Source organism: Melospiza melodia, chromosome 2 (genome assembly GCF_035770615.1).
Source record: "Melospiza melodia melodia isolate bMelMel2 chromosome 2, bMelMel2.pri, whole genome shotgun sequence".
In the NCBI taxonomy this organism is placed as follows: domain Eukaryota; kingdom Metazoa; phylum Chordata; class Aves; order Passeriformes; family Passerellidae; genus Melospiza; species Melospiza melodia.
Window position 1 is genome coordinate 83,360,436 of NC_086195.1, and position 26,844 is coordinate 83,387,279.

A 26,844-nucleotide genomic window follows, 5' to 3' on the forward strand; every position below is an offset into this window, starting at 1 on the left:
CATGGCCTCCAAGGTTCAGAACAGGTTGACTGCAGGCAGAGAGTTTACCTGCACAGGTACAGTCTGTGTGCTGTCAGAGAGTGGCCACTGGTCACTTTATTCACTGTTTTATGGCTGCTGCCAAGAGCCCTGACCTGGTGAGGGTGTGTAAGAAGGTCTGCTGATCACCAGCTCTCCTGCCTGCCTCACCAAGGCTGTGCTGGCCCCATTCAAGTACCTTTTTGGGTCTGTTCCCCTGCACAGGCGTCATTGTGGTCCAATGGATGGACTAAAGTCTGTTGAAACAAAAAGCCTGCTGAGGTAAAAAAGACTTGGGGGAGGTGTTTTATATATAGTCAAACCAAAAGTTTCTCCCCTTGATCTTGTTATTTGAACTGCCTGAACTGATGTTGCCAACTTCTTTTCCCAAAGAGTTGCCTGAAGCAGGCGCTTGACAAGCAAATTCTTCCTCGAGGCATTAATGTTTGATGATGTTATAAACAAAGTAACATGAAGGAAGGTGTTGGGTATCCGTACCTGCTGGCCATGCTGCCGCTCTGCTCAGGAATACCCAGCCTGTGGAAATTCCTGCGTGCTCAAAGCATTTGTTGCAGACTTTTCTGGCTCATTTTAACACATCCACTCTTGGGTGTGTAGGTAATGAGCAGACAGCCCCACAGAAGAAAACTCTGGGCTGACCTTCTTGGTGGGCAGGTTGCAACAGATCATTTCCCTAGAAGTGCCTCATACATAAACCTAGTACAGGGTGCTAACAGGGATCGTATTAACCCACATCTTTCTGAAGAGCTTTAAAATGGCAATAATTTTATATAATTCTGTTGAGACCAGTTGCATTTTGCACTTCACGAATTCACAGTTAAATAGAAAGGAAAAAACGGTGAATCTTCATAAAATGTTCATGTCCTCCAAAACTGGGGTCTTCAAATAATAGCATCAAATTCTTGAGAGATATTTGGGCAAATTCAGTTGGACTTCATTATCTTAAAGGTCTTTCCCAATCTAAATTATTCTATTCTAAGTCCTTCTCCTTGAGAAGGACTCCTTCCTTGAGAAGAGGTTTTATGCTTGTGATTGATTTGGTTTGTGTCCATGTTTGTTGCCCTTCTCTATTACTCTCAGCATACTGTCTATAAATAAAAAGAAAGGGAGTGAGAGAAGATTTGAATAGATGGGCCCAGTTTATAAAAAATGCTTATTTTCTGTATTTAAAGATTTTCTCTTTTCCTTATACTGAAATACTTGGCCTTGGTGCTTAAGTTTCATTTAAGTATGAAATTATAGTATGCATAGTGTAATCTGATAGAAATAAATTTTATCAGGGGGAGAGAAGATAACTGAGGCTTATCCAGAAAAACAATCTCATATCTAGAAGCTGAAAGTAAGAAGCCAGACATCTGCAGTCCAAGTCTGCAGAATCATTCATATTATACAGCATCCTAACTTTAAATAGGTCATAAGAGTATAATAAAAAAGGAAAGAGAAAGATCTAATAGCAGGAAATAGGACTGCAAATGGAGGAAAAAATATAGGGCAAAACTATAAAGCTCAATGTTTGTTGCATCTGCCCTCCTAGTTCCTGTGCAAAGGCCTCAAATATTCTTCTGTATTTCATAGTTTAAGGCCAATCTTGTCTCTTAGCATATTAAAGATTTGCTAAATTAGGATTAAAGCTCTTGAAGGAGCTAGGATCAAAGCTTTTATAGCCAATGTTGAAGTGCATATTCTAATGCTTATAATTGCTAAATAGAAATTGATTTGGCATATTATATGCATCATAACTTACAGCAGAGTTAATTAATTGGCAGTTACATTTCTTCCTAGGTAGCCTGTGGCACTTTTTGATTAATTTTTAAACAAATTTAGTTCAGATTTCCTATTTCCTATGCTTTTTTTCTTTTCCCATGGTCTAAATGGGATGACTGAAAAAATATTCATAGGTCCTTTCTACATTATGTTGATATTGCATATTATAAGAAAACGGTGAAGAAGTTGGACTCTACTCAGAAGAGCAAACAGTTCCTTGCAAATGTGAGAGTTCAAAACTCTGCACTCTTGTCCTGAGTCACGAAGCAGCACAGAAAAGTGGGAGTCAGAGCCCAGCCTGAATGCACAAAGACACAAGGGCTGAATCATGGAACCAGATCGTTCCTCGAGTGCAAGTTCAGTGCTCTGAGCCAGCTATGAGCTGGAAACACTTCCAGCTTGGGACTAACTCTGCTGTGCTTACAGTAAATGCCCATTAAAATACTGAGAGATTTGACACTGATTTTAACAAAGCAGCATCTATTTGTCCTAAATAGCAAAAGTTTCACATTTGCAAATCTGATAATTTTTTCTCCAATTCTCGTGGGTGTGTGGGTTTTATAGCTCCAATTTGGAATATTCCACAGGCCTCTGAAAGCATAAGTTAGAGAAATGTGCTCACATCCACAACAAGGTCGCTTTCCAGGAATTAGAGTGGCACAGATTACAATGAACATTTTGCAGTGAGAACATACTGGGGGTTCTTTCTTTTTCTTTTTTTTTGGTCACAGAAATTACTTGGCAGTACAATTTCTCTGATAAAATGTACCTAAACACCTCCAGCTTTATTTTTAGCTATCTAAGTTAAAACCAACTTCTCCCAGAATTGGGCAAGGGTATTTTAAATAACTTCTAACAAAAATTCCATTTACACAGTCTCTTAGTATATCTACATGTGTAAATAATATAACGTTTCATGACTTAACAGTACCCTCATTTTCACTAATTGAAGGTCTTCCATTTGTCCATTTTCTTTTGGGGAAGGCATCGATTCTTTAATGGGGTGTACTTCTATATTGAGGGTGTAATATACATGTTTTTGAAGAGCAATTCATATAGTAAGATCATAAATTTTTGAAAGTTTGCAGTGCTCTGAGGACCAGATTCACAAGGAGGGAAATTTAGCCTTTACAAGCAGTTTGGAGCTCCATATTGTCTGGGTTTATTGATTTATTGCGTAATATCTTTGTTAATGATTTTTCTGCAGGTTGGGGAAAGGCCTGCAAAAGATGAATTTTGCCCTCCAGCGTACACCCACTATGAGGTGTCTCCAAGCTTTTATCGATCTGCCATGATCCTGAAGCCACAGCTGGGGCTGGGAGCAGTGTCCAGGTTGCCATCTGCCAAGAGCAGGATTCTCATTGCGAGTCAAAGATCCTCGGGGAGTTGTCTCCATCAGCAAGGAGAAATAACAAGTGCTCCCAGCCTCTACCATCCTGATGCTTCAGGTAAAGTATGAACTTTCTTTCCTTTCCCTTTACTGTTGTCACCAAGAAGATACCTTTTTTTTTGAGACAAAAAAATCACAAAATGAGCAACATTTTGACCTGATCCTACAAAGCTCCAAGAGCACCCTTTGAGGTGTGTCTTTTTATCCTGCAACAAGGCTGACTAGGGAGTCTGGAACTTGTGCAAAGGTTGTTCATTGCCAAAGAAAGAGAATAGTTTTCAATAATAATTCTCATTTTTCATCTTTTTATCTTTCTCCACCTTGTAAATGCCTGAAAAATCTTTGGTTTTGTTCTGGGGAAGATAATAGGATGTTTTCTTCCATCATGAAGACCCCACCGTTCAGTCTGGATTTGACATTCCCACCGCGTTGTGCTGTGAAAACCTGGGCGGTGTTCAAATGTGCCGGCAGAGATCTCGATTCTCTGAAGGCCTGGTGTACACCTCTTTGGAGATAACACTTCTAATACCATTTTCTCCCTAGCTACTGCCCAGCTCAGCATGACCCTGGGCAGAATTACAGGGGAGGGAAAAACACAAGAAGAGGTGGAAGGAGAAATGTTCGATGTCACAAGAAAGAGAGAATAATTACTTCTATGGGAGACTCCTTAATAGCCTGGAAAAGTGTGGAAGTTTAAAAAATGCACAGGGGCAAGTTCAGAGACAACTGAAAATCAGTCATTGCCAGAGTGAAGTGTAGCAGCTGTTTAACAGCCTAGAATGCTGCAGAGATTTTTTTAAGTAGTCACAACGGCTAAAGTTAATTAATGACTTAAGGTCATATGATCTCTTGCCCCAGGATGGGATTCTTTCTGATGTATCCTTATTTAACCTGTTCATGAAAAACTATTTATAAAAGCCTTTGATATGAGATCTTGGAGCCTCTGAAAGCAGGGCTGCTCCAATGCATTACCTGTTTTCAAGTTAAAATTGCTCCCTAATGTTTTGCCTAACCCCCTTTGTTGCAGTTTGCTTCCCCTTTCATCTGGAGTAGTTGTGTGGTCTTTTCCTCTTTGCAGGTATTTGAAAACTATTACCATCTCTCCCCAGTGTCCATTTGTCCATACCAAGAAGCAGGAGAAACTTAGAAAAATTTAGAATGGAAATGCACCAGAGTGTCTTGACTTTACCCTGAGGGGACAGTGTCAGTCAGTAATACAGGTTGACAGGATTTGGGGCTTATCAGACAATCAAGGTTTTCTGTAATACAGTGCCTCTTGCCAGTATCCTTTACTATCTGACCCTGCATGTGGAGTTTATCTGATGCCATCAGCAGAAGCTGACCAAACTCAGCTGTATGTGACTTCTGAGACACCCCAAGATTGCAGGCTGGGTTGTAAATACCATTTCAGCCCTGTGACTTGAGTTCAGTCAGCAATGAACATGGGAATACAGGTGCAGAGAGTAATTGGATCATAATTTCCATTTAAATGAAACTGCAAGAGTCTGTGAGTTTAGGATATGAGTAGGGTAAACCCTTGTGTTATAGGAACCAGTTTGGGAGATAGATAAGAGAGAAAGTGCAAACAGAACCCATTACAAAATAAATGCTTTTTTCTGATCCTCAGAAATGAATACTGCCTTCATTTTTATTCATCCATCACCCATCCATTATCCACATTATCCTCCATCATTGATGCTAAACAGACATGACTTTCCTTAGCCACTTTTAATCCATACAGGAGCTTGTCTTGCATGTATTCATTTACCATCTTCTATGTTATGTGGCATTTTAAAATCTAAACAGGATCAGCTTATCAGTCCCATTTTTTGTCTGTAGTACTGCCTTTAAAAAGAGCCAGTACATAAGTATACATAAGTAAATTGCACGAGCTGTTACTGTGATTCTATTCCACTAAAGTTGTATTTCTTAAGATTTTCATACTTCTCAAAAGTTAGGTTTTTTTGTAATTTTTTGAATTTAAAAAAATTATTCATTTTTTTAATCACTGATTATTTTTTGGACCTGGTCTGCTTTGGAGGTCAAGTTTAATATATAACTCTCCATAATTTCCTTCCTACAACTGTTATCTTGCTTGTTTCTCTCTAGTCTTTTGATACCTTGCTGTTTCAGAAAGGGTATAAAAGACAACTCCTGATAGTCCAATAATCTGTCTGTCATCTCTTTCAGGACCCCAAAGCGTGTTTCATCTGGTCTTTGGGCTCTGACTGTTTTATGGATTTCAAATTACAAAGACTTGTTCTGGAGAGGTTGCTGATGTCTCCAGTTTTTCACTGTCCACCCTAGGACACATTGTTTTCACTTCTGGCATCTCACCTTTCATTTTCCTTGCAAGATGAAGAATGTGTTTAATTTTGCTGCAGTACCTTATTCTGTTGTGAAGTACTTTTCATTACTCTCCTTTGTTTCAATGCCTCTTCCCACTTATCTTTTGTGTACTTCTGAAGTCTTATGTTGATTTCTTTACATTCAATTATTTTTGGTATTTTATTTCCCAATTATCTATTCAAGATTTTGTTATAATCACCTTTTCCTTGACTAAAGCCTTTTTCCTTGTATATCTCTAATGACTTAATCCTTCTCTTGGCAATGAATTCCTAGGTCAGCTTACCAGACTTTTTGTTTTTATTACTTTCTTTTAAAAAGAATAATGAATTGCTCACGAAAGAGGCTAAGGTGACAGAAGATAGGACAAGATTAGTGTAGGAGTGCAGAGGCATCAGAGAATCGATTCCTGTGCCTGCATCCACAGCAGAGCACACATGCAGACCAGAGATGGGTTGCTGGTTGCCATGGAAGGGATGAATGGGAGAGCACCCCCTGGCATGTCAGACCTGTTGGGGTGCTAATTAGAGGAGCTTATAGAAGGGCCAGACACCTTTTAGCCATCTGTGTTGAGGTACCCAACACCATTTTCAACCACTTTCCGTTATTTCAGCTGTTAGCTGTAGTATTATTTGCAGTATATTTGATCTGCATCATTGGTTCTGCTGCACTATTTGAAACACAGGATTAAACACAGCTTTGATAGAGTCATATTTGCAAATATGAGTAAATAACATGCATGAACATATGGGCAGTGTCTGGGATGCAGAGCCAGTAAGACTTGCTCACGGGTGTTGTGGGGTGTGAGAGCTTGGGTAACTTTAGCAAAAGCTGCTAGGGACTAAGGGGTATTTTTCTGTCAGGGATACCAGGCCTGCCTTCAAGACTGCTAATCAGCATCTCTTGCAGCTTGATCCTGAGCTTTTAATCCAGTTTCCAGTCCTGGTGATATCAGCCCTGCCCTGAGGTAATGGAAACAGAAGGATCAGCCAGTTGCTATCCTGTGGCAGAGCGCGGTACCGCGGCGGCTCTTACACTGAGATCGCTGTGGCACGGTATCGGGGACAGCAGTGGTGCCTCTTAACAAGGATTTTATTCCCCTTTGCCATGCCATTCATTGTGCAGCAGTCTGGTTAAGCAGCACTGATAAGTGGGGTGGTTTGGCCCATGTATAATACTAATCCTCATAAAACTGACTCTGAAGTAATTGATAATTAAATCCCTGAACTGCTGTCATGGACTGCAAGTATTATGAGTGCATTAAGGGGTTTGTTAGCTTTACGTTATGCCAGGCAGAAAGTGAAATAATGATGAGTGCTCCCTCAAGTGTGATCTCTTAAGTGTGATGCCTAAAGTGTGGTTGGATCAGTGATCCTTCTTCATCAGTACAGTGTAGGACGTGCGGTGGCATTGGCTGCAAGTGCCTTTTGAAGCAGTGCTGCTCCTTCGGTGGTGCTTTGCCTCAGGAGGGTCAGACAAGCAGCCTGGCTGTAAGAAAAAGCATTCTGCAAAGTAGGTAAAATGAGAAGTCACTAAGTTATGATCTTCTTATAGGTGCCATAGAGTCTCTGAAAGCTTAACTTTTTTTATTTTATGTAAATAGACTCTACTCTTTCTATGGGAAACTTGTCAGTCAAAACAAGCATTGAAGCATACTGTGTCTATAACATGTAAAATATTAATATGTTTTTCTTGGTTATAAAGACTTCTTGAAGCAAGTGTGTTAGGATTTGCATTCATTAGCTGATTATTTTGATGGAATTAGTGTCTGATTTGGAAAAGTATAACAGAGATCTCATCGTTAAAGCTTCACTTTAATTATGCTCATTAATTTAACTTAATTCTACATTTTTCAGTAGTGTTTTGGGGTATTTTTTTCTCGAAGAGTGAGTTAATGAAATGTTACTTCCTTATCGCCTCTCTGTGTATTAAACTTGTCAGTCCCGAGGGTCTAGCTGCTCCTCTCATTTGTAAGCAAGTCAACTTTCCTTGAAGACAGAATTTACCCATAAATCAGGACTGCAATATTTGTCATTGCTTGGACAGACACAGATATATGCATATATTTGTGTCTTTGCATATGTATAATGTATTTCATCTCAAATGCCACAATATGCCTACAGCTTTCTCCCAGCAGGAAAGCTTTATTTTCATGTTTACTCTCAGGAATAAACAATGTAATAGTGACCTATTAATTGAACATGTAAATTGGATTTGATGATAGAAAAGAGGTCTGAGTTAACTTCCTGAAATATTGCCTTACTGTTACTCCAGCTCTGTCTGTACTTGAGGTACTTGGATTTGAACTGGCAAGCTTCTTAACTGGCTAAGGAAAGAGGGACAAGGGAATAATTCAAAGAGGAAAATGTTCTCTGTCCTCCACTAACCTGAAGAGTTTTCAGTTCACACTCTCTATTTACTTTGGGAGAGCAAGCTGACTGTACTTCACTTAAAAAAAAAAAAGTTTCAAAGGGACACACACACACTTCCTCATGAATTTTTTTAAGGACATTGTCATCTTACTTGAGACATTGCCATCTGCCACCTCTCTGCTCCAGTTACTGTGTCTTCAAGGAATTAAACCCCATCATATTAGAAGGGTTGTCTATGTGACAGTTGTACCAAGCTGTCATTTCTAAGAACAGTATGTGGAGCAATCTGGGTGTAGGAGCAGGGAAATGCTTCCTACCTTGCCTCCTTCCTGCTCAGAGCCAAGCATTGTCTCTGGCTGGACACCCACAGCCCTTCTGAGCAGCAGGGGCAGATGAGATGCAGCTCCAGTGCAGAGAAGTGTTCTGGCTGCTCTGGGCTGCCAGTGGAAAATGCAATGAGTGAGACTCATGCATGGATGATTCCTGTGCTGCAAGATTTTGAGGGGTGCCATGCTTTTCACAGTAACTGCTGAGTGAACATGGATATTTGCAGCCTGAATGAGTTGTGAGATGACAAGTTCTTGGGGTGTTGAGAATGTGCTAACCAGACTTGGTTTGCCTGGGAGCTGAGAAGGTGCAGAGCAGTTTTTGGTGCTTTTAAATCTGAATCGTGAGGAGGGGAGCATTTACTACCATATGATGGCGGACTGACCCATCAGAAATTAATCAATGTTCAGCAGTGACAGCTGTTTGGCCTTTGGAACTGACCTGTCCCAGGCTTGATGGTATTTGGGTGAGAGACCATCAGGGCAGCTGGGCTCAACTTGCTCACTGCTGTTCAGGTGTAAACCATTAAAGCCTCTGTTTTAAAGCCCCTTTCCTCAGTTCTTGTTCAGAGAGAAGTTGTTATGTCTGTACAGGGAAACCACAAATGTAGTGGCATCAGAAAAGAGTTCTCACATGTATGATTTGTTTTTGATCTGCAAAGATACAAATGGTTGGGTTAACTCAGCATGTATTATCTCTGACTGATGCAGTGACATTGGAGGTAAGTTTTTTACCCCAGATTTCCCAATATGCAATAAGAATAGAGATGTTCAGATCATCAGTAAGTGAGAGAAAATGGCATTTAATGATTAAAGTTTTAAAAGAAGTGCTGGTTAAAAAAAAAATTAAAAAAAAAAAAAAAATTTAAAAAAGGGAAAGCAAAGAAAACTAAAAATCCTATGACCGGATGACAAAGACTTGCCAAGTAACCCTTAGTTACAGAGTTTTAAAGTCTTAAACTGTTACTCTTTTTCATAAGAGCATATCTGTATAACTAATTTCTTTAATTTTTCATTCATTTCAGCTAAAACATATTTCAAATTTCACAGTGAAATTACATGAAAGTTGCTTTTTACCCATGCACGAAGATGCAATTCTTGTGCAGTGGGGACGCATAAGAAGTGGAGTTCAGACTTTTAACAAAGTCTCCCCAGGCACATCTAGTTTGTGTCAATCAGTCCCTAACTCAAAATGTTTTTATGTTTCTGGATGGGAACAGCTTGAAGTGTCATAGAAAATCACTTGTGTGCATACAGACAACAATACTTAATTCTATAATTAGCTTCAGGCAGTGAGACAGCTAGAAAGATTTTTAAGCTTATTTTGGCAGATTTTCATTAAAATAAAAGCTGCTCATTAAAATAACTTTTGTTTTGAACTCCCAGACCTTGTTTGCAGGAGTACTTCTGTACTTTTAAGGAACAGAAATAAAGCAAAAAACATGCATGAGAAAACTTGATGAAGTTTAGAACAGAAAATATGTACAATAGGCTGGTGTCTCATGTATTTTAATGGGAAAGAATACACAAAATTACTTAGTTTTAAGAATTTGAATGCATCCCTAATGAGGATAATGTCCTGCCCCCAGGTCCTCATGGTACAGAAGAACTGGATTACAAAGAAAAGAAGTGAAAAATAATTTCAGGATGATGATGAGTTCAAGATGCAAAATATTGTTAGTTCAGGGGGAATTGGAATTGAAGTCATAAGCTAGAAACACACAAAAAAGTATGAGAAAAAAACCACTGAGTCCTCTGCCCAAGTCTGGAAGAATGACTTTGAAGAAAAGGTAAAGATGGTTGGCCAGTTTGTAACCAAAACCCTTTTGGTTTTAAGGAAATTCTTCTTCATTCATGGCGCTCGGTCACACACTGCAGAGAACAGTCAGTCTGGGGATTTGTTGTGGGCATCCCTGTAGTTGAGCTGGGGACCTGGGAGTCTCAGGTGAGCCACACTGCCCTAGGCCAAGCATGTTTGAAATGCTTTTTAAATAAAGCCATTTCTAACTTTATTCCACTGCCCCAGTGGAATTTCCCCTGTTTTGTTGCAGGAAGTCTGTGATATTTATAGTTTGTTGCTGTAAAATGGAAGTATCTCTCCCTCCCTCGATTTTCAGAGATGCTTAGGAAAAAGAAATCTCAGCTTATGCAGTCCAGGTGCATTTTTTGGAAACTGTAAAACCCACGAGAGACAGCCCCATGCCTTCTCCCTGCTGCCACTGAGCTGGGCAGGTTCCTTGCACCTGCAGCTGCTTACCGCGAGTACTTGTCTCTGCTTCAGATCTGGAGGCTGCCTGGGCTTGGTCCCGTCACTGATGCAGCGCATGGAGTATTTTGCAGTGGTGGGGAAGAAGTCTTGGCTTTGGAAGCAGTAAATCAGCCATAAATGAGCTGCAGTAGGCCACTGTCAAAGCAGTGCTGCACAAACCTGGCAGTGAACTGATGGTGGCCATCGCCGCCTGTCTCTTCTCTGTGCTAGCGTGCCTGCTCTGCCCTTCACCTGCACCTGAAACCCATGGCTGCCTTTGAGCCCCTCTTCACAATATCCAAAGGAAACCACATTCAGGATCATAGTCCAAAATTGCCTCTGCTGGTGCTAGGGATGGGGAGCGAATGGGGATTTTAGTAGTCTTTTCTTACTCACTATAGGTATTTGTTATTTTCATTTGGGTTACTCTGCACAGCGTGTACTTCTCTGGGCTGGCAAACGTGCTGCAGACATCCATCTCCTTGTGTCTTAAGAAAGGGCTCAACCTGGGGAAAGTGGGTACAGAAATGCATTTTTAAGAGCCTAGGGTATATAAATTGTTTTATTCATTGAGCAAGGAGCATTTTTTACATCTTTAAAGGAATGTGCTTTATAGGAGAACAAAATTCTTTTTAGCTTGGTGTTACACCTATTTCTGTTTCAAAAGGAAAGGCTTAGTTACATGAAACAAAGCTTAGCATTAGTATTATGATGAGGTACACAAATATCTTTCAAAATCCCTGTAACATTTTTCTGCTCAAAGGAGTTAGTCTTGTTTTCTCTAAAGTCTTCTCAAAGTGAAATGCTTCATTAAAATTAATAAGGCTGTGACCTACATAGTTTACAAAAGAATTAAATACTGTAATAATATGACCATATTCTTACTGTGCAGTTAGTTTGTATTTTTCTATATATTATGAATGTTTACTTCTTCCTTTGAAGTTTGTGTTGGTCTAGTGTACAATAGTGTTCACTGAATAAGAGCAGAAAAAGGGTGACTTTTTGGCCTTTTCAGAATATGTTGGTAGCTTTTAATGCTGCCTTTTTTACTATCCCTGATTAAACACTAGCATCAGGTTTTGGAGATTGTTGTTAATATTTTTTTAAAAATATGTTTTTTTGCTGCACAGAATTCCACAAGGAACAGGAATCTGGTATTCTCAAATTTAGGAAGAAAAAGCTCTATCCAAATTGATGTACAAGTGAGGTCTGGAGTCACTTGGGTATCCAGACCTTCCAACCAAAAGCAAAATCTAATTTTTGGTCCTTCACCTTGAAGACAAGACTGCCATGATCATGGACCTGTAAAGGAAAAGAGGAGCATTTGTGAACCTGTGTTCTGTATTTGCCTAGGAAGGTTTGCCTGAGCAGGAGCAGCGGCCTACAGGTTAGGACAGAAGCTGGAGACAGATGAGTGTTTGGTAACCACAGGCAGAAATCACAGCTGAACTGCTCCTGTGGTGTAACTCCAGGTGTTATACACCAGCTACTGGTTTATAGTAGCTGGTGGGTGTCACTCACATGGGCTGGTGTCTTAGCAAGGAAGAGTCCACCAGTGGAAGTGGGCAGTGGTATGTTAAAAAAGTAGGACTTTACGGGTCATGTCCTTGTTCCCAGGCTTGGCGCAAGAAAAGGGAAATTTTTTTTTTAGTGGAATTTTAAAGAAGAATTTCAAAGGAGTGTTTTCTTTGAAATACAAAGAAGTTCTGTGTCCTTGAAGAGGACTGTTGCTGGTTTACAATACTTTCCAAAATTGGAGGTTATGCGTAGCGTGTTTGTCTCTGTGAGATTTTTAATTGGCACACAATAAATGTAAAATTAGAAAGTGATGCAGCACTGAAGAAGATAACATTAAAAGAAATTTGTAGCAGCGTTGAACTGTGTTACTTTGCTGGAAGTTTGAGTTAGGCCCCATGGGTACTTGGCATATTTCACCTTTTAGAAATGATTGTGACCTGAAATTTTTCCACCAAATGTCTTTTCAGCGCAGCAAAAAATAAGACGTCACTGCAGTTTGATCAGGCATTTAAACTTGTATTCAGTCTTAGTACTGCCTTTATGTAGTTGGGAGATACAGGTGATGGTCTCACAGTTAACTTATTTAACAAAAATTTCTTTCTTTTTCCTTTTTTCAGTTGATCTTAAGAAAGGATCATGTCCAAGTGCTGCAAAATCAAATCTCCCCAAGCCCTGCCCGTCTGGACTCCGTCCCCCAGGTTATTCGCGGCTGCCCGCAGCTAAGCTGGCTGCATTTGGGTTTGTCAGGAGCTCGAGTGTGTCCTCTGTCTCCAGCAACCAGTCCAACGACAGCGCCCAGAGCGACCAGAGCAGGACAACTAACCGTAAGTCCCAGACGTGCCCTTCTTTCCAGAGGGATATTAAACAGATGTGTCCCAGGATTGTGTAGACTGTGGTTTCTATATGGTTCAGAACGAATGAAATCTGTGCAGTACTCACTAATCTCTTCTGTGCCACTGACTTTGGTTTGGTATCTTGATTGCCCAGTGAAGTTTTTTTAAAAATATGAATAATATTTATTAAATATTAATAAACAAGCATTAAATTCTAACACCTGTTTAAAATATTAATAGTGAGGGATGAATAGGGCCTGAATGTTGAGGAGGTGGTTTTCCTTGCTACAGAGAAAATTCCATTAAGAGTGAATTTGAGGCATTCTTTCTTGTATTTTGTTTTTTACCTGGAACATGCCTTCTTACAAGCTGAAATAGTAAATAAACAGAGTGAACTGTGTTTGTCAAGTAAATGGCAGCCAATGCAGAACAGGACAAATATTATCTAAAATAGGAGATACAATCTTTCTCATCTACTTTTCTTCTGCTTCTTAATATTCAGTATAATAAATTCAGCCAGTGATATGAAAAATTGAGCCAGTGATATTAAAGAGATCAGAACTGATATCGTAGTACATCTACCAGACTTTGAATGATCCCCTGGCAGAAATATCATTCCAAATCCTATTTTCTGCAAAGGCTGTTAATTTTATTAAGTACAAAATAATACCCACTGGATTCTGCAGTCCTTGGGAAATGTGCACATGCCCTGGGCTCAGAGCAGAAAGGGGGATTGAGGGATTTTCGTGCCCGTTTTTCTTTGAAGACTAGATTGAGCCTGAACTGTGTCAATATCAAAGCAAGTGGTATCAGCCCAAGAGGGGTGCAGACAGGGCCACCAGGTGACATGAAGCAGCAGAGGAGACAAGATGCTGCAGACTCCTAAATCTTTCACTGTTTGTATTAACAGTGAAATTAATTAAAATAAATACAATTAATATAGTTCAAAACCCTAAGGATTTTCTCTTTCCCCTTTACACGGGGTGATTGAAATGCAAAAGACTGATGTTAGCAGGGACTTTTAACTTTACCAATGCCCCCAAACATGCTTGTATCTTGTTTTACTGTTGGACTGATCACTCATTTTTTGTTATTTCCTAATAAACTTTACTTTGAGGTAAGTCAGCCTCTTTCGCTTTGTGCTTTTACCCTACATTTATACCTTTGGAAGACTTCTCTTTTTACTGGTGTTGTCACTTTTTAGTCTTTATTTACATAAAACCTGTGTTAAGGACAGAATTACCTGATTAGATCTAAACTACATCTCTACAAGCAATATTGTTGTTTAGCAGTTTCAGCAATTTCAGGTATGAATCTGAAAAAAATGACAACTGTAGGTACAACACCATTCTTGAACACACCAGATGTATACAGGTTCATACAAATCTAAAACCAAAATACTCCAGTCTGCTGAATTGGAATCAATTGATTTCTGTTAAAAAAATAGTGGAAGAAGCATTAGCAATCTCAGGCATAGAAAGTTACATCTGATTCTTCAGTTCTCTTAAAATAAGTTGATTTCATTTATGTATTCTGGTGTATTTTTATACTATCTTTGTACATTTTGCCCATAAAAACTGAAGGACATGGAAGCATTTGGTTTCAGCTGACTCAGCTGAGGATGGTAGTCCTCTCTAGTGTTGGGATCAGGATGATGTGACCATCTTGTCCATATTACAAGATCAGTTTTGATGGGTATGAAAATTACCCAGGGGAAGTGTTCTGCTTGTACGAATTCATGTAGAGATGAGCTCAGCCCATCACCTGGTGAAAAACAGCATCTATAACTTTGCTCTTGCTGCCAAGTTAGATAACTCATGGAAGCTGTTGAGGAGTTTCCCTCCACCTCCAAGTGAGAGCAGGCGAATGAGCCCCTCCCAAGGGTCATCTCTCTCACATGTCTCAGCTGTCTGGCCCAGAAGTCTTTTACTTCTCTGTAGTTCCAAAAGCAGAGTGCTTCCTCCTGGACAAAGGTGAGGGAAGGAGAAGGTGTGTTGCCAAGCAGGTGAGGAAACATCTGGTGTTTAGGGTAAGTTGGTAAGTCATGGCTTGGTAAGTCATCACACAAGGTGACACCTACCATCACCTGCTTGCTTTTGATTAAAGACAACATGACTCCTGTTCATGGGGCAGATGGGTAGGAAGAAAAAGTGTTTCCTCACTGTAATTTATTAACTTTAATGGAAATGTTATCTGAAATGTTATGAAACTGTGCCATCTTTTTCTATTTATAGTCTGTGTGTCAGCAAGAGTTAAATTAGTTGCCCAGTACCCAGGGAGCACAAATTAGCTGGTTTCCATTCTACCACAGCTTATTTAACACAGAGCAGCAGTGCACTTAAACATGCACAGAAAGGACGTAGGGGAGAAGTACTGGCTAAGGAATCTTAGCATGACATATTATTTCTTCCCTTCATTGTCTGCTGGTAGAACAGTTTTATTTAAATTAAATAAATAGCTGATTCTGTAGCTACTACCTGAGATCATGTCTTTGACTAAATCAGGTCTCCTAGAGGGCAAGCAAAAGCTTTACTGTTAATTTCCTAGCTCAGTAGGGTAGCAAAATGCAAAATTATCTAGCTTTGGAAGTCTTCAAACACACATAACACAATTTTCTATTTAAGCAGTATCTCTGCATGTCAGGGAGACAAAAGTAGTTGATAACATCTTACAAGTGTGCATGTTATAAATAGAGGAGCTGCTACTGTTGTAAATAATGGAGCTCATTTCAAAATCATGACATTTTGTAGGTTACTAAAAAGCCAATGACTATGGCTAGGTGGGAGGAAAACACTGGTTTATTTTAGGGAGAGAGTGTCTCTGGGTAAACAGTGATTCTTTAAGGGACCCTGGTGAGATCCTGTTCTTGCTTTTCTCTCCTCTGCCAAATGTCTTGTGGTGCTAGTTCTGCCTAAACACATTTCTTTTCAGAAGTCCCAGATAGTGTCTCTGTCTAGGGTGTAAAACCCACTTGTTTAGAAAAAGGAGACATGATGTTTGTGTTGAGGGGAAGTTTGTTAAAGGAGCTGCAATGTGGCAGCTTTGTTCTTCACCAGATTTCTCCCCTTCCTGTGACCCATCTAAAAGCAGTAAGCCTGGATGTGCATGGTGCCTGTGCTGTGCTGCTTGGTTCACTTTCTGGCAATACCTCACATATTCAGGTTGACACAATTAAATGGATTTGAAGCTGTGGGACTGGGCTCTTTTCCCACGGTGACACAGGACACACTGGTCAGTACTTGTCTCTTGTCCTCGGGTCTTTCCTGGAGTTCTGTCCCAGGGCTGTGGGTATCACCAGTCTGCTCTTTGCCAAAACCCTGCCAGCAGTGACAGTCTTGTCACCAGCTGCTAATCAGGATCAGTCACGAGAGGGCTCTGCTGCTGGTCCTGCCCAATTTTCTGTTGAGGCTGAAGGGGCAGCCTCAGCTCCTGGTCCTGTTACCAGTAGTCCAAAGATCTGTTCTGTGGCACAGATAGGTTTCTCCACTAATATCACTAATATCTTAGTTCAAGATTACCTGCAAAATTCAAATTTAGCCCCAGTTCTGGTGTACTACTTTTGAGGTTTTCAAAAAATGCCTGATATTTTAAACTATTATTCTTTAGTTAGAAAAAGAGAATTCTGTATGCCTAAAAAATGATTTGCAGTGGAGAGAAACAATTGTATAAACATAAAGAGAAACTTCCACTTTAAACAACTTGTAACAAAATACTTCATGGATTTTTTTTTTTTTTTAATTTTAAATGCACTATATGGAAGCTTTCCCCGTGTCTGCCCCAATAAAATTTGCATGAGACATTCACATCATCCACCAAAGGCCACAGTTTTGGGATGTGGTTCCCAGTACTATCTTGTGATTTTGCAGTGAGGTAACATGATGCTCAGACTGTACCTTCTGTTTTACTGGTTTGAGGAGCTCAGAGTTTTGCATTTTGAACTGGTTTGAGGGGCCTGTATCTGCATTTTGAGTGACCAGCTGAATGTCCCGCTCACACAATTAGCTTTATGTGCTTCATCAGCATAGACTCCAACTTGCTGTAGGTACCACGTGGGAAAGAGCTTGTCAAGCACTGTGGAAGAATTTGATGTGTAGAGGATTGGAAGGAAGGTGGATTGTTTAGAATGAGTTAAGGCTAAGAGTTCAGGAGATGGAAGAATGTCAGTATAACATCGGGAAATACTTCATAGTCATAAGGTCTACTAGTCTGTTAAATAATCTTCCAACTCAAGCAGTGAAATCCCTGTTGCTTAAGATTCTTTAAATAGAACAATGGCACAGTGTTAGAGGCAATTCTTCTCTGTCGACGTGCTAGACTAAAAGACATAATGCTATTCAGTATCTACCCACAGCTCTGAGTGCTGAAGCAATTTATTTTGGGAGTGAACAAGAAAATGGGGATGAATATTTCAAAACTTGTTTTAGTATCTCACGACAGCTATTGTTTTGTTAAAAATGATAGAGAAATGAAACTACATGTTTTATTGATGTAAACCTCCATGATCCTTTCTTCAATATATATATTTCTCACTAGTTTTTGACCTTGAATTGCCTGACCTTGCTAAATGTTGAATTTCCATTCTAATAAGCAACAATGTCAAAGTGTCAGATTCAGGTGGGTGGAGAAATGAAGAAATTAAAGTGAGCACAGAGCCTTGAATAGATGCTTAATTGGCTCCAAAATGGGTAGAACATTCAGAATTGTCACATGGTAGACAGGTAAACCAGTTGTTCTTAAATACATAAGTATTATGTTAATATGAAGAATTTCCTGCATGAAAATACTTTCCAATCATATTTCTATGGTTAATTTTCTGTTCAGTTTTCTACATGACAAATTCAATTCTTTTTTCCCTTCTGATCATGTTTTGATATTAATGCCTTGATGAAAAATCACTTTATGCCATCATTTCACTGTGAATAGGACTAAAATAGAGCAGTATTGAGATTCTCAGCTTTGTGGGATGAAGCACCTGGAAAAGTGCAGTATGCCAGCCAGGAGGAGCAAGGGCTATAAGACATTTTAGCTGCCTTTACTTAGCAGCATTTACTTTTCATACTCTAGTTGCTAGTTATGGGGGGAAAAAAGATTCAAATAATTACTTGGGGGTGTGGGCACAGAGGTTTATTTCTATTTGCAGAGATTGAAACAACAGTGCTGAAGTATAATAATTAATTGGTTATTAATTTCAGTGGGTTTTAGATATGGTGCTTATGATAATATTTTAAATTTGGTATTATTTTAATAGCTTAGGTAATGTCTTTGCTGTCTCCATTGTTACCTCTTCCCCTGCCCATCAGAACACATAGCAGAGGGAAGCACTTCCACATTGGAAGGATCTTACCACCCCTTGTAATGAATAAGTAGAGGCAGGAAGATCAAGCTGGTTTGGAAATGCAGAACTACTTTTATATGAATATGCCAACCTGAAATATTTAAAGGGTTTTCAGTTTTGCTGAGCTTAAGTTTGTCAAAACTGAAGAAATCCATGAAACACTGAATTCTGCAAAGCTTGCTTTTTATGAGCGAAGAAATGTGAAAAGAACTTTGCCAAGCTCTTGTGCCAGCTCAACTCGAGTGCTTAATCATCATGTTTGTTATTGTTATAAAGTGCCATATAAAATCTGTGGTTTTAGTGTAAGAAGTCCGGTCTGGGAGATTCTGTGTCTGTGTTCTAAAATTGTCCTGGCTCATACCTGGCAACTCCAGTTCCAGTTTTTGGCACTTATTTCTGTCTGGCTTTTAAAAAGTGGCTTAAATTATCAACCTCACTTTCCTGTCTGTAAAATGGGGTGGGAGAGTACCGATGTTTGTGCATGTACTGGGTAACAGGACGGCAAGGAAGAAACAGATAGTGACAAATCCTCTTTCCTGGCCCATTTCCACACAGGATTATTTGACTGATTATGTGCACCTAATTTAGTCACGGCGACTCTTAGTGTTTAATCTGCAGAGGGCAAAAAGTAGTTCAAACCACTTGCACATCAGGCTGCCAGACACCAGTTTACCGGAGAGGGCAGTGCATTGCCCCAGGATTAGATTATTCCCATTACAGACACCCAAGGTGTCTCTGTCCTTTAACTCTGGGAAAATGTTGATTCAATGATCAGCGTGGTGGATGGAGCTACTGTGGCAACCTGCTTGGTCCCCCTATACTGGAAGGTTTCATCAGCCCCTTGTTTATTTTAAAGGTGTCCTGTGGTTGATTTTGTGCTTCCTTGGTCAATAGAAGATCATGAGTACTTTATTTATTTGCAGTTTGATTAACTTAAATAATTTTTAGAGGGATACAAAGAAACCAGCAAAGCCATTTCTAAAACAACCTTTTTTCTTTTTCTATCTTTATTTCACATTTTTTAAAACGTCTGGTCTTCAGTGATCCTGAAGGGTGTGCCCTCTGGTAGGGATGTGAGAGAGACATGAGGAAGAAGAGAGCTGGTGTGCAGTGTGAGTTTTACAGTCTGGGGAAAAACCTCAGTCAGTCCAGAGCCAGTAACAGGCACAAGCACTGCATTCATCTTTCTGGGGACACTCAGCACTTGAACAGTGGCACTTAAAGTGTCCTTTTGAAAATATGAAGACAAGGAGCAGCTGGAACATGTCTGTCACGTCCAAATTAAAACCCCTCTTAAGACCAGAAAACTCACTATAAATTGTCTCTTTTTCAAACTCTAATCTTCCTATTCTATCTGTTGAGGGGGGAGATACTCGTTTAGAAGTGAACCCTGTGGGTATTCATTGAAATGGATTAATCTTTTAATTTAGCCCAGAGAAAAATTAAGGAATAAAGCTTTGAAGAAATGAGAACTCATCCATTTCTCTTTTTCTTTTTCCTTTTTTTTTTCCTCCTAATTTTTTTCTCCCCTTGCCTTCTAAAGGAATCACAGTAAAAATCTTCAGTCTCCCACTAATGAAGTACGACCTTGCAGGACTTTAGAGAAACTTTCTGCTTCACCATGTCTCTCTCATGCATTTCATTTCAGTTTATATATCAATATTTTAAAAGGGTTAATTTTGGATGTCTAGCTATGGGGCTTATCACTGGCATATTCCACTGACTTCATCTCCAGTTTTTGTGCTTTCTGAAATTCAAGCCTGTGGTAATCTAGATGAATTCAACTCTATAAAGATACATCTTCAAAAAGCACCACATATTGCTTCTGGTGCAATTCTGCATTTTGTATTGTCTGTGAGGTTGAAGCCAGTGAGCACAGTGAGGCATTCTGGCTTTGAAATCTTTAAGTAAATCAAACAGTTGCCTGACTGAACCAATTACTGTCAGTGACAAAAATCATTACAGACTCTATGATAATAGGCTTTCTTCCAAAGATAACTTCCCCTCTCTCTGCCCAGAAATAAGTATTAATTTGAAGATACAAGAAGTTTGATATGGTAGTTCTGAGCCAACTTTGAGTCACAGTGAAACAAAGAAAAATACCTGTGTAACAGTTCGGAGTTACGTAAATTTTGAAAGTATTTTTTAAATTATGTTTTCCCTTGTGTGATTTCTGCTTAGGGTCAGTGAGGCTGTTAGCTTGTTTTCGTAAACAAGAGGCAAATAAGCTGAGGTTCAGTGTTTCTTTGATCTCTTTCAAAAAGGAGCAAAATTTAAAAGTGAAATTGAGATGATCTCCTTGCAATCATATTATTAACAGCTGTAGTCAGAAGGAAAATGTTGTGAATTTGTCACGCAGTTCAGTCCAATTGCCTTACCAGCAATAAACAGGACCAAAGTTACAAGTACTGTGAATATGACTGGGAAATCTCATTTAGACCAAAAGGTTTCAGAAAACAAAACTGTCCTCTTTATAGAACATGAAAAATCAATTAACAAAATGGTACGCTTTTGCGAAATGAAGTGTGGATAATCAACACAAACAAATGGGGATTTGGAAAAAGCCTGTAAACTGTCCCTTTTGGGAGGGAGAATGGCTTATTAGTTGAGGAGAACCATGTGGATTAGTGCAGGTATGTATTAACAATGGAGCAAAGGAAGACAAACTTCAAAGATGTTTCTAATCTTTGATCCCATTAGGAATCCTGCAGAAGACTTGTGAATTCTAATTTAGTAGCGTGAGAAGTGTTACAGCCAAAGGAGTGCAGCACTATTTTTAGAGGAAAAACTTCTTCCATGTAGAGGTTGGGCTGGAGTATCACTCATGACATTTTTTTCCATCACACTAAACTAGTCCAAACAGGTTAAAATTGAGGTCATTTTTGTAAGTCTTTCAGGTGCTTTTGAGAATATCTGAAATAAAGGAAGGATTAGCATCTTTTGCAGCTTTCATTATTGCCATGAGTCTGTTAATTGTTATCCAAGAACTTGAAAATTGCAGTTTAAACAGCTTCCTTCTGGCTTGCTGCTTGGCAGTCTCTAGAGGCCTGGACAAGATTACATGAGGCTGTAAACAGCTCAGAATGTAGTGGTTCTTTGCCTTGTGACAAGTGTGAGACCATAGGCTTTCAATGTGGGACTTCCAGAGTTAATTTAAATGCTAGAAGAAAGCTGACTGAAGTCTAAAACAAGTAAAACCACTGCTGGCAGAAAAATGACAGACTGAGACCCTCCAACCAAGAACACTGAGGTGAATACAACAGGAACAATTGCACAGTCTTTTCCTCCATGGTGGGAGTTATTGGAAACTGCGGGCTGTTGGCACACAGGACATCGGTGACACCACCATTAGCAGTAGCAGACGTTCAGTCCCTTGGAAATGAGCCCATGAAATGGTAGTATGCTTCCCATGGGGCAGCTTTAAGGGTCTACCTGTGGAATTGGTGTGGTTGGAGGAGAAAGGTGCTGCCATTTCTCTGGATTACACACATGCCTATGACTCTCTGCTCCCTGTGGCAAGGAGTCAATTAAGCTGGGCTACATGGTGTAAATCTTTAATATATGCTCTTCCCAACTTCGTGATCTGCTTGTGCATCTTGACACAGTGTAAATTGCTGTCACTACTTCCATAGCAGGCTAAGCAGTCAGAAATACTTATGCAGAAATATGAACTTTAGGATGGGAGAATAAAGTGCTGTGATTCAGAGGTGGGAACTGGACCTCGTTGGAAGAGCTGTCAGTGCTCCCACATAAACCTCGACATGGGATCGTGCGTCACTGGGGTTTGTCTCAGAACGGGGCACGTCACTCCCTGAGTGCTGATTCACCAGCCAGTCACAAGGGTGCTTTGTTATTTTGGTGCTCACCACCTGCATTGGGCCTCTAGGCATTGAGCAGTGTGTGTTTCTGTGTAAAAAGGTAAAAACTGCTAACCAGAACACAATGGAGATGGATGCCTACACTGGCCAGCTCCTGCACTGATGCCAGCACCCACTTCTAGCAGCACTGATGCTGCACGGTGGTCCATGGTGAGACAAAACCAGGCCAGATCAGTTAGCTTTTGCATGTCATGAACCTTTCTCCAGCTGAACCTGACACCAGTCTTCTCTATTTGTTTTCTTATTTAAAGTACGTCTCCCAAAGAAGATGAATTCCATTATAGTCCTTAATTAAACTACCACAAAGAAAGAAAATAGCTTCTAATTTGCAGAGAAGAGTCAGGAGACGCCCTTCTACCCCATGCCTAAAAGCAGAGAATGAAGTTAAATGAAGGTAGATGAGTTGTCTTCTACCACTGCCATGCATCTCAGAAATACTGTGCATTTCTGGTGTCCCAATGGTGAAATATTGAAGTTGAGTGATTAACTTCCTGTCTATCACACATTGCAGTTACACTGTGCTCCTGTCAGAAAGGTGTGCACAACCTCCAGAGCAACTGAGCAAAACTGAGTGAGGAATGCTGAGTTTTCAATAAAATGGCATGTCTCAATCAAAACATCTCATGGCCAAACCTTGGAAACCCTTGTTTTGTCTTCCCCTGCTGCTAAACTGTATGGAATAGTGTGGGCTGGAGTTCAGTCTGTGCCCTCAAGTGTATGGCATGATTTTTTCGGTTTAAATGACAGAATTAAAAATACATCACTTTTTAACCAGATTTTTTTCTCCTAAAAATAAGAATATATAATTTATTTGCTGTTTTTTTAAACTCTTCTGCTCAGTTCTTACTGCACATCAGATAATCTATGAGTTACTATTACTTTTGTAATCTGAGGAAAGGGGATTTCCCAATGAATGTTATTACAATACTTTAATTTAAACTGAAGGCCTATTTTTAGATGCTTGGATGTGTCTTGGAATAAAACATTCCTTCTCTGACATGTTCTAATGTTGACTAAATGTATTATGTACTGTATCTAGGTATCTAAGGAATTTTAATTGTCTCAGAGGTACACAATAGTGTTTTAGAATTAGGATATTTATCACTTGTCACAGCTTGTAAATTTAGATACAGAACAGGCCTGTACACTGTCAAACTGTGTGGGAAAGAGGAATAGGAGGTAGCGTCATGGTCTCTGTATGCCTTCCAAAGAATAGATTGGAAGTATGTTCTAAAAATGCCTAAGATGTATTTTAAAAAGGTGTCGTTTAAAAAAGCTTAAACCTGAAGGAAAGATGCAAGAAAATTTAAAAGAAAGAAGCTGATGCTAAGAAACTGTCTCTTGTGTGCACACAAGTCAGTGCCACTTCTTTGGCGGAGCGATAGCTGCTCTAAGAAATGTGCTGAATTATGCATGGCTTACCAACAGTCCTGCTCTGGAGCTCGGTTGTGATGGCTTGGGGGAATGTGTGCACTCCTGAACTGCCATCTCTGCCCCCATTGTGTGAATCAAAAGTACCTGCAGATAAAAAATTCAGATTAATTGAGAAAAGCCTCCAAGCAGCTCACTAAGTGATAGAAGCTTGCTGTCAGTGACAGCTGGAAGATGAAACTGTGGACTGTCACGGTAAACAATTTGCAGCTATGATTTGTTTGGTACTCCCCACTTTGAAGCATGCCAGCTATCGTGTTTAAAAAAACAGCCCAACTAGTAAAACTAGTTTAAAACATGAAAGATTTGTATATTTTAAATCAGACTGACTTTTTCATGGAACCCACAGTTTTGTAACTGTAATTTTTGATTTTGTTTTTCTTTTTAATTGGGTAGATGGTGAATGTTTCCCTAAGTGGTATCTCAGCAGCTGTCATAGGATGGTTTCTGCCCTTTGCCAGGGTGGTGGGAAGCATCTTGGCAGGGTTGAAGCAAAGCAGCGAGATCCATTTATGACTTCTCCCCTGCCCATATAGCCAGATATTTGGAATTATTGTCCTCCTAAAATGCCATATAATGCCAATTTATAGTTCTTGAAATGTGGCCATTCTGTTGGTGTTTAATTCCAGCTATCTCTATTTTGCTGTTTTCTCTCATGGCTTTAGACAGGGAACTCCCTCTCTTGTGGATGCTGCCCATCCCTTGCGTGGCACCCAGAGACAATTTGAAAGACTGGTGCTAAATAAGAACTGTGGTAGCACTTGCCTCTACTACAGCAGGCACAAAGCTTCACCCTGCTTTTTTTTTTTTTTTTGCAGTTTGTAATTAACTAATGAAATGTTTATGTAATTAGCTTTGATAATGCTTCCAGGAAAGCACTGCATGCTTGTTTAAAAGTTTACCTCACTGTATAGGTATTTTAGAGGGAAGTCTATTGGGGAAGAAAGCTCTGCTGGAGGCTTTTAGATGTTTTTCACTGGGTGGACTGTAAAGAAGTCAGTTTTTCCCAGTCTTGGACTTCTGAAGCTTTTGCAGCTTCCATTGCCAACACAAGGTCCTCCCACTGCTTGACATACTGTCCCTTCCTGTCACTTGGAGCCCAGCCAGGTGTGCTGCCATCTCACATGGGAAGCTTGGGCTGGCCGAGCCATTAGTGGGGGCTAAGCTCACACAATTGCTCAGCCAAAAGCTCAGTCACATTGGCCCTGTGAGCACGCACAAACTCTGCCTGTGGCTAACAAGGTGCTGCTGCCTGTGAGCGTGGGGGCGAGGAGCCGGCTGCTGGCACCTTTGGACATTTCACCCTCTCAGCTGCAGAGGGTTCCTGCTGCACCAGGAGTGCTGCTGAGAACCAAACACTCTCAACTTTCCTGACCCCCGTCCTTGCCTTGGCATTGGACCTGATAATATTAATACAATTTTGCCTTGAGAGTGGGACATGAGATGTAGGAGCCTCCTGCAGTAAAATAAGCTAGGTCAGTACGGCACTTAATGTTTTTATGTCCCCCAATATGTAGTGCATTTTCCTGCATATCAAGTGGTATGTTATTTACAGCATTTTGGTTGCACTTAGAATAAATTTATTTAAATTTAACTTCTCTTCAGCATTAGCTTGCAGACCTGGAGATAAATAAGCCACTGTTGACTTTGGACTTCTGTTGCATTTTATTCTGCTTAGCACTTTTTTAACTGTGCAGTTCTGGCAACATTTTAGCAAAGATTCATGCACAAATCACCTTATATAAATTACTGTTCATCTGGTAAGGGCTAAGGGACTTCAGGTTTTACACTTCCCTTCTCTTTTGCAGTATTGTCCTGCAGATGAAGCAGTTTTTCTGGTAGTGGTTCAAAGGAAATGGATACATGGTATGAAATTTTTCAGAGCAATCTACAAGTGCTGCGAGATGGGAAGGGACGGCTTAGCTGGAGATGGCCCTGGCATCCACCCTGCATCAAGAGTCCTAAACTGTGCATGAGCCAAGGGGGTTTTCAGCACGGGGCTCAAGGCAAACTCTCCAAGAACTCAGAGTGATGCGTGGGAATTAAACAGTACAAGTACAGGGAGTAATTATGGGCTTAAGGATCACTTGCACTCATACTAACTTGAATAATTGTTTTCATTGGCCTCATAAGGCCTAGTCAGCGCCGTATACCTTGGAAGGAGGGGTCTCCAGCAGTCTGCTGCAGCACCAGCTGGGAATTCATATCATCCAGGGAACTTGGGAACAAGGTGTTTCCACTGTGACTGCAAGTGGGAACTCCAACAATAACAGATAAAAAGCAACCTACTTTTTCAAATATCTCACTTTTCTTTAAAAAAGCCCCCACAAAGATTATTACACACTTGAAGGTTAATCTATTTACAGCTGCATCAAGTGCTTCAGTTATCTGAAGTATGGAGAGCCTCTCCATAATGGAGTGTTAATAGCAGCTCCACTGATTTTGTGAAAATTGCCTGCACTTTCCTGCTGGCTGAAGGGATGAAGTGTGGTGACAGATTTTAGCATTTCTGTGTTGCATGATATAGCTAGACGCAGAAACCTTTAGTTTTGGTGGACAAACCTGTTCAGTTTGGACAAACCGCCTCATAAGTACAATTTAAAACATTGATATTTTTAAAGACATTTCTCTAGAAAGCTGTTGGTGAATGATAATTTGCTTTCTTCCAGAAAATTGTTGGGAGGCAGGCAAGTGTTGTGATCACTGCCTTGTGAAAAGGAGGAGCTCTCACATGAGCCATATTGCAAGGTTTATGTGGGATATTTGAAGCTCAGGTGCCTTCAGCTCTCTGAACCTGTTGTGTCCCAGGATACTTGGTCTGAGACCCAGAGATGGGCTTTTTGGGACCATGACAGGGAAAACGACCACCAGCTGTGGGAACAAGGCACTGGATGAGAAGTTCACCAAAACCATGTCAGGGGGAGCATGATGATGCTAAAAGACAGTGACTGAAGTGTTCTGAAAAAAAGTCACACTTGGCCACTTGTTCTCAGCTCCAGTAGAACAAAGCTCTGCTTCCTTGGGGAAAGTTTTAGGAACATTTATGCTTTTATATGAAGCAAGGATGTCCCCTCCAGACTTCCTGAGTTGAGGGAGAACTTCCATGGGCATTTCAGCGGTGAAGTAGATATAGTCCTTCATCTCTGTAAAGCTGGCTTTGGCATTTATCATATCAAAGTATTCAAATTTATGAAGCAGTTTCTTGGAGCTCAGCTGGTCCCATGGGTGACTTTTTTACAGAACCAGCAGCCGAACTGCCTCCTTGTTAAGACTGCACAGAGAGAACTATGTCGTGTGAACTGCAGGGAAATTAGAGCAGGCTAATCAAAAAATAGCAAAGATGGAAGTTAGACATTAAAGGTGC

General features: G+C 40.1%; 1 protein-coding gene across 3 annotated transcripts in view; it reads left to right on the plus strand.

Annotated features, from left to right (window-relative positions):
* The window catches only part of MTUS2 (microtubule associated scaffold protein 2), a 264,605-nt gene that overhangs the window by 108,059 nt on the left and 129,702 nt on the right, over nucleotides 1–26,844 (plus strand). For all 3 annotated transcript variants that reach the window (XM_063149100.1, XM_063149101.1, XM_063149102.1), the window contains 2 exons: nucleotides 3,011–3,251; nucleotides 12,621–12,827. In XM_063149100.1, the coding sequence (XP_063005170.1) occupies nucleotides 3,011–3,251; nucleotides 12,621–12,827 (448 nt within the window). The remainder of the gene's footprint in view (nucleotides 1–3,010; nucleotides 3,252–12,620; nucleotides 12,828–26,844) is intronic.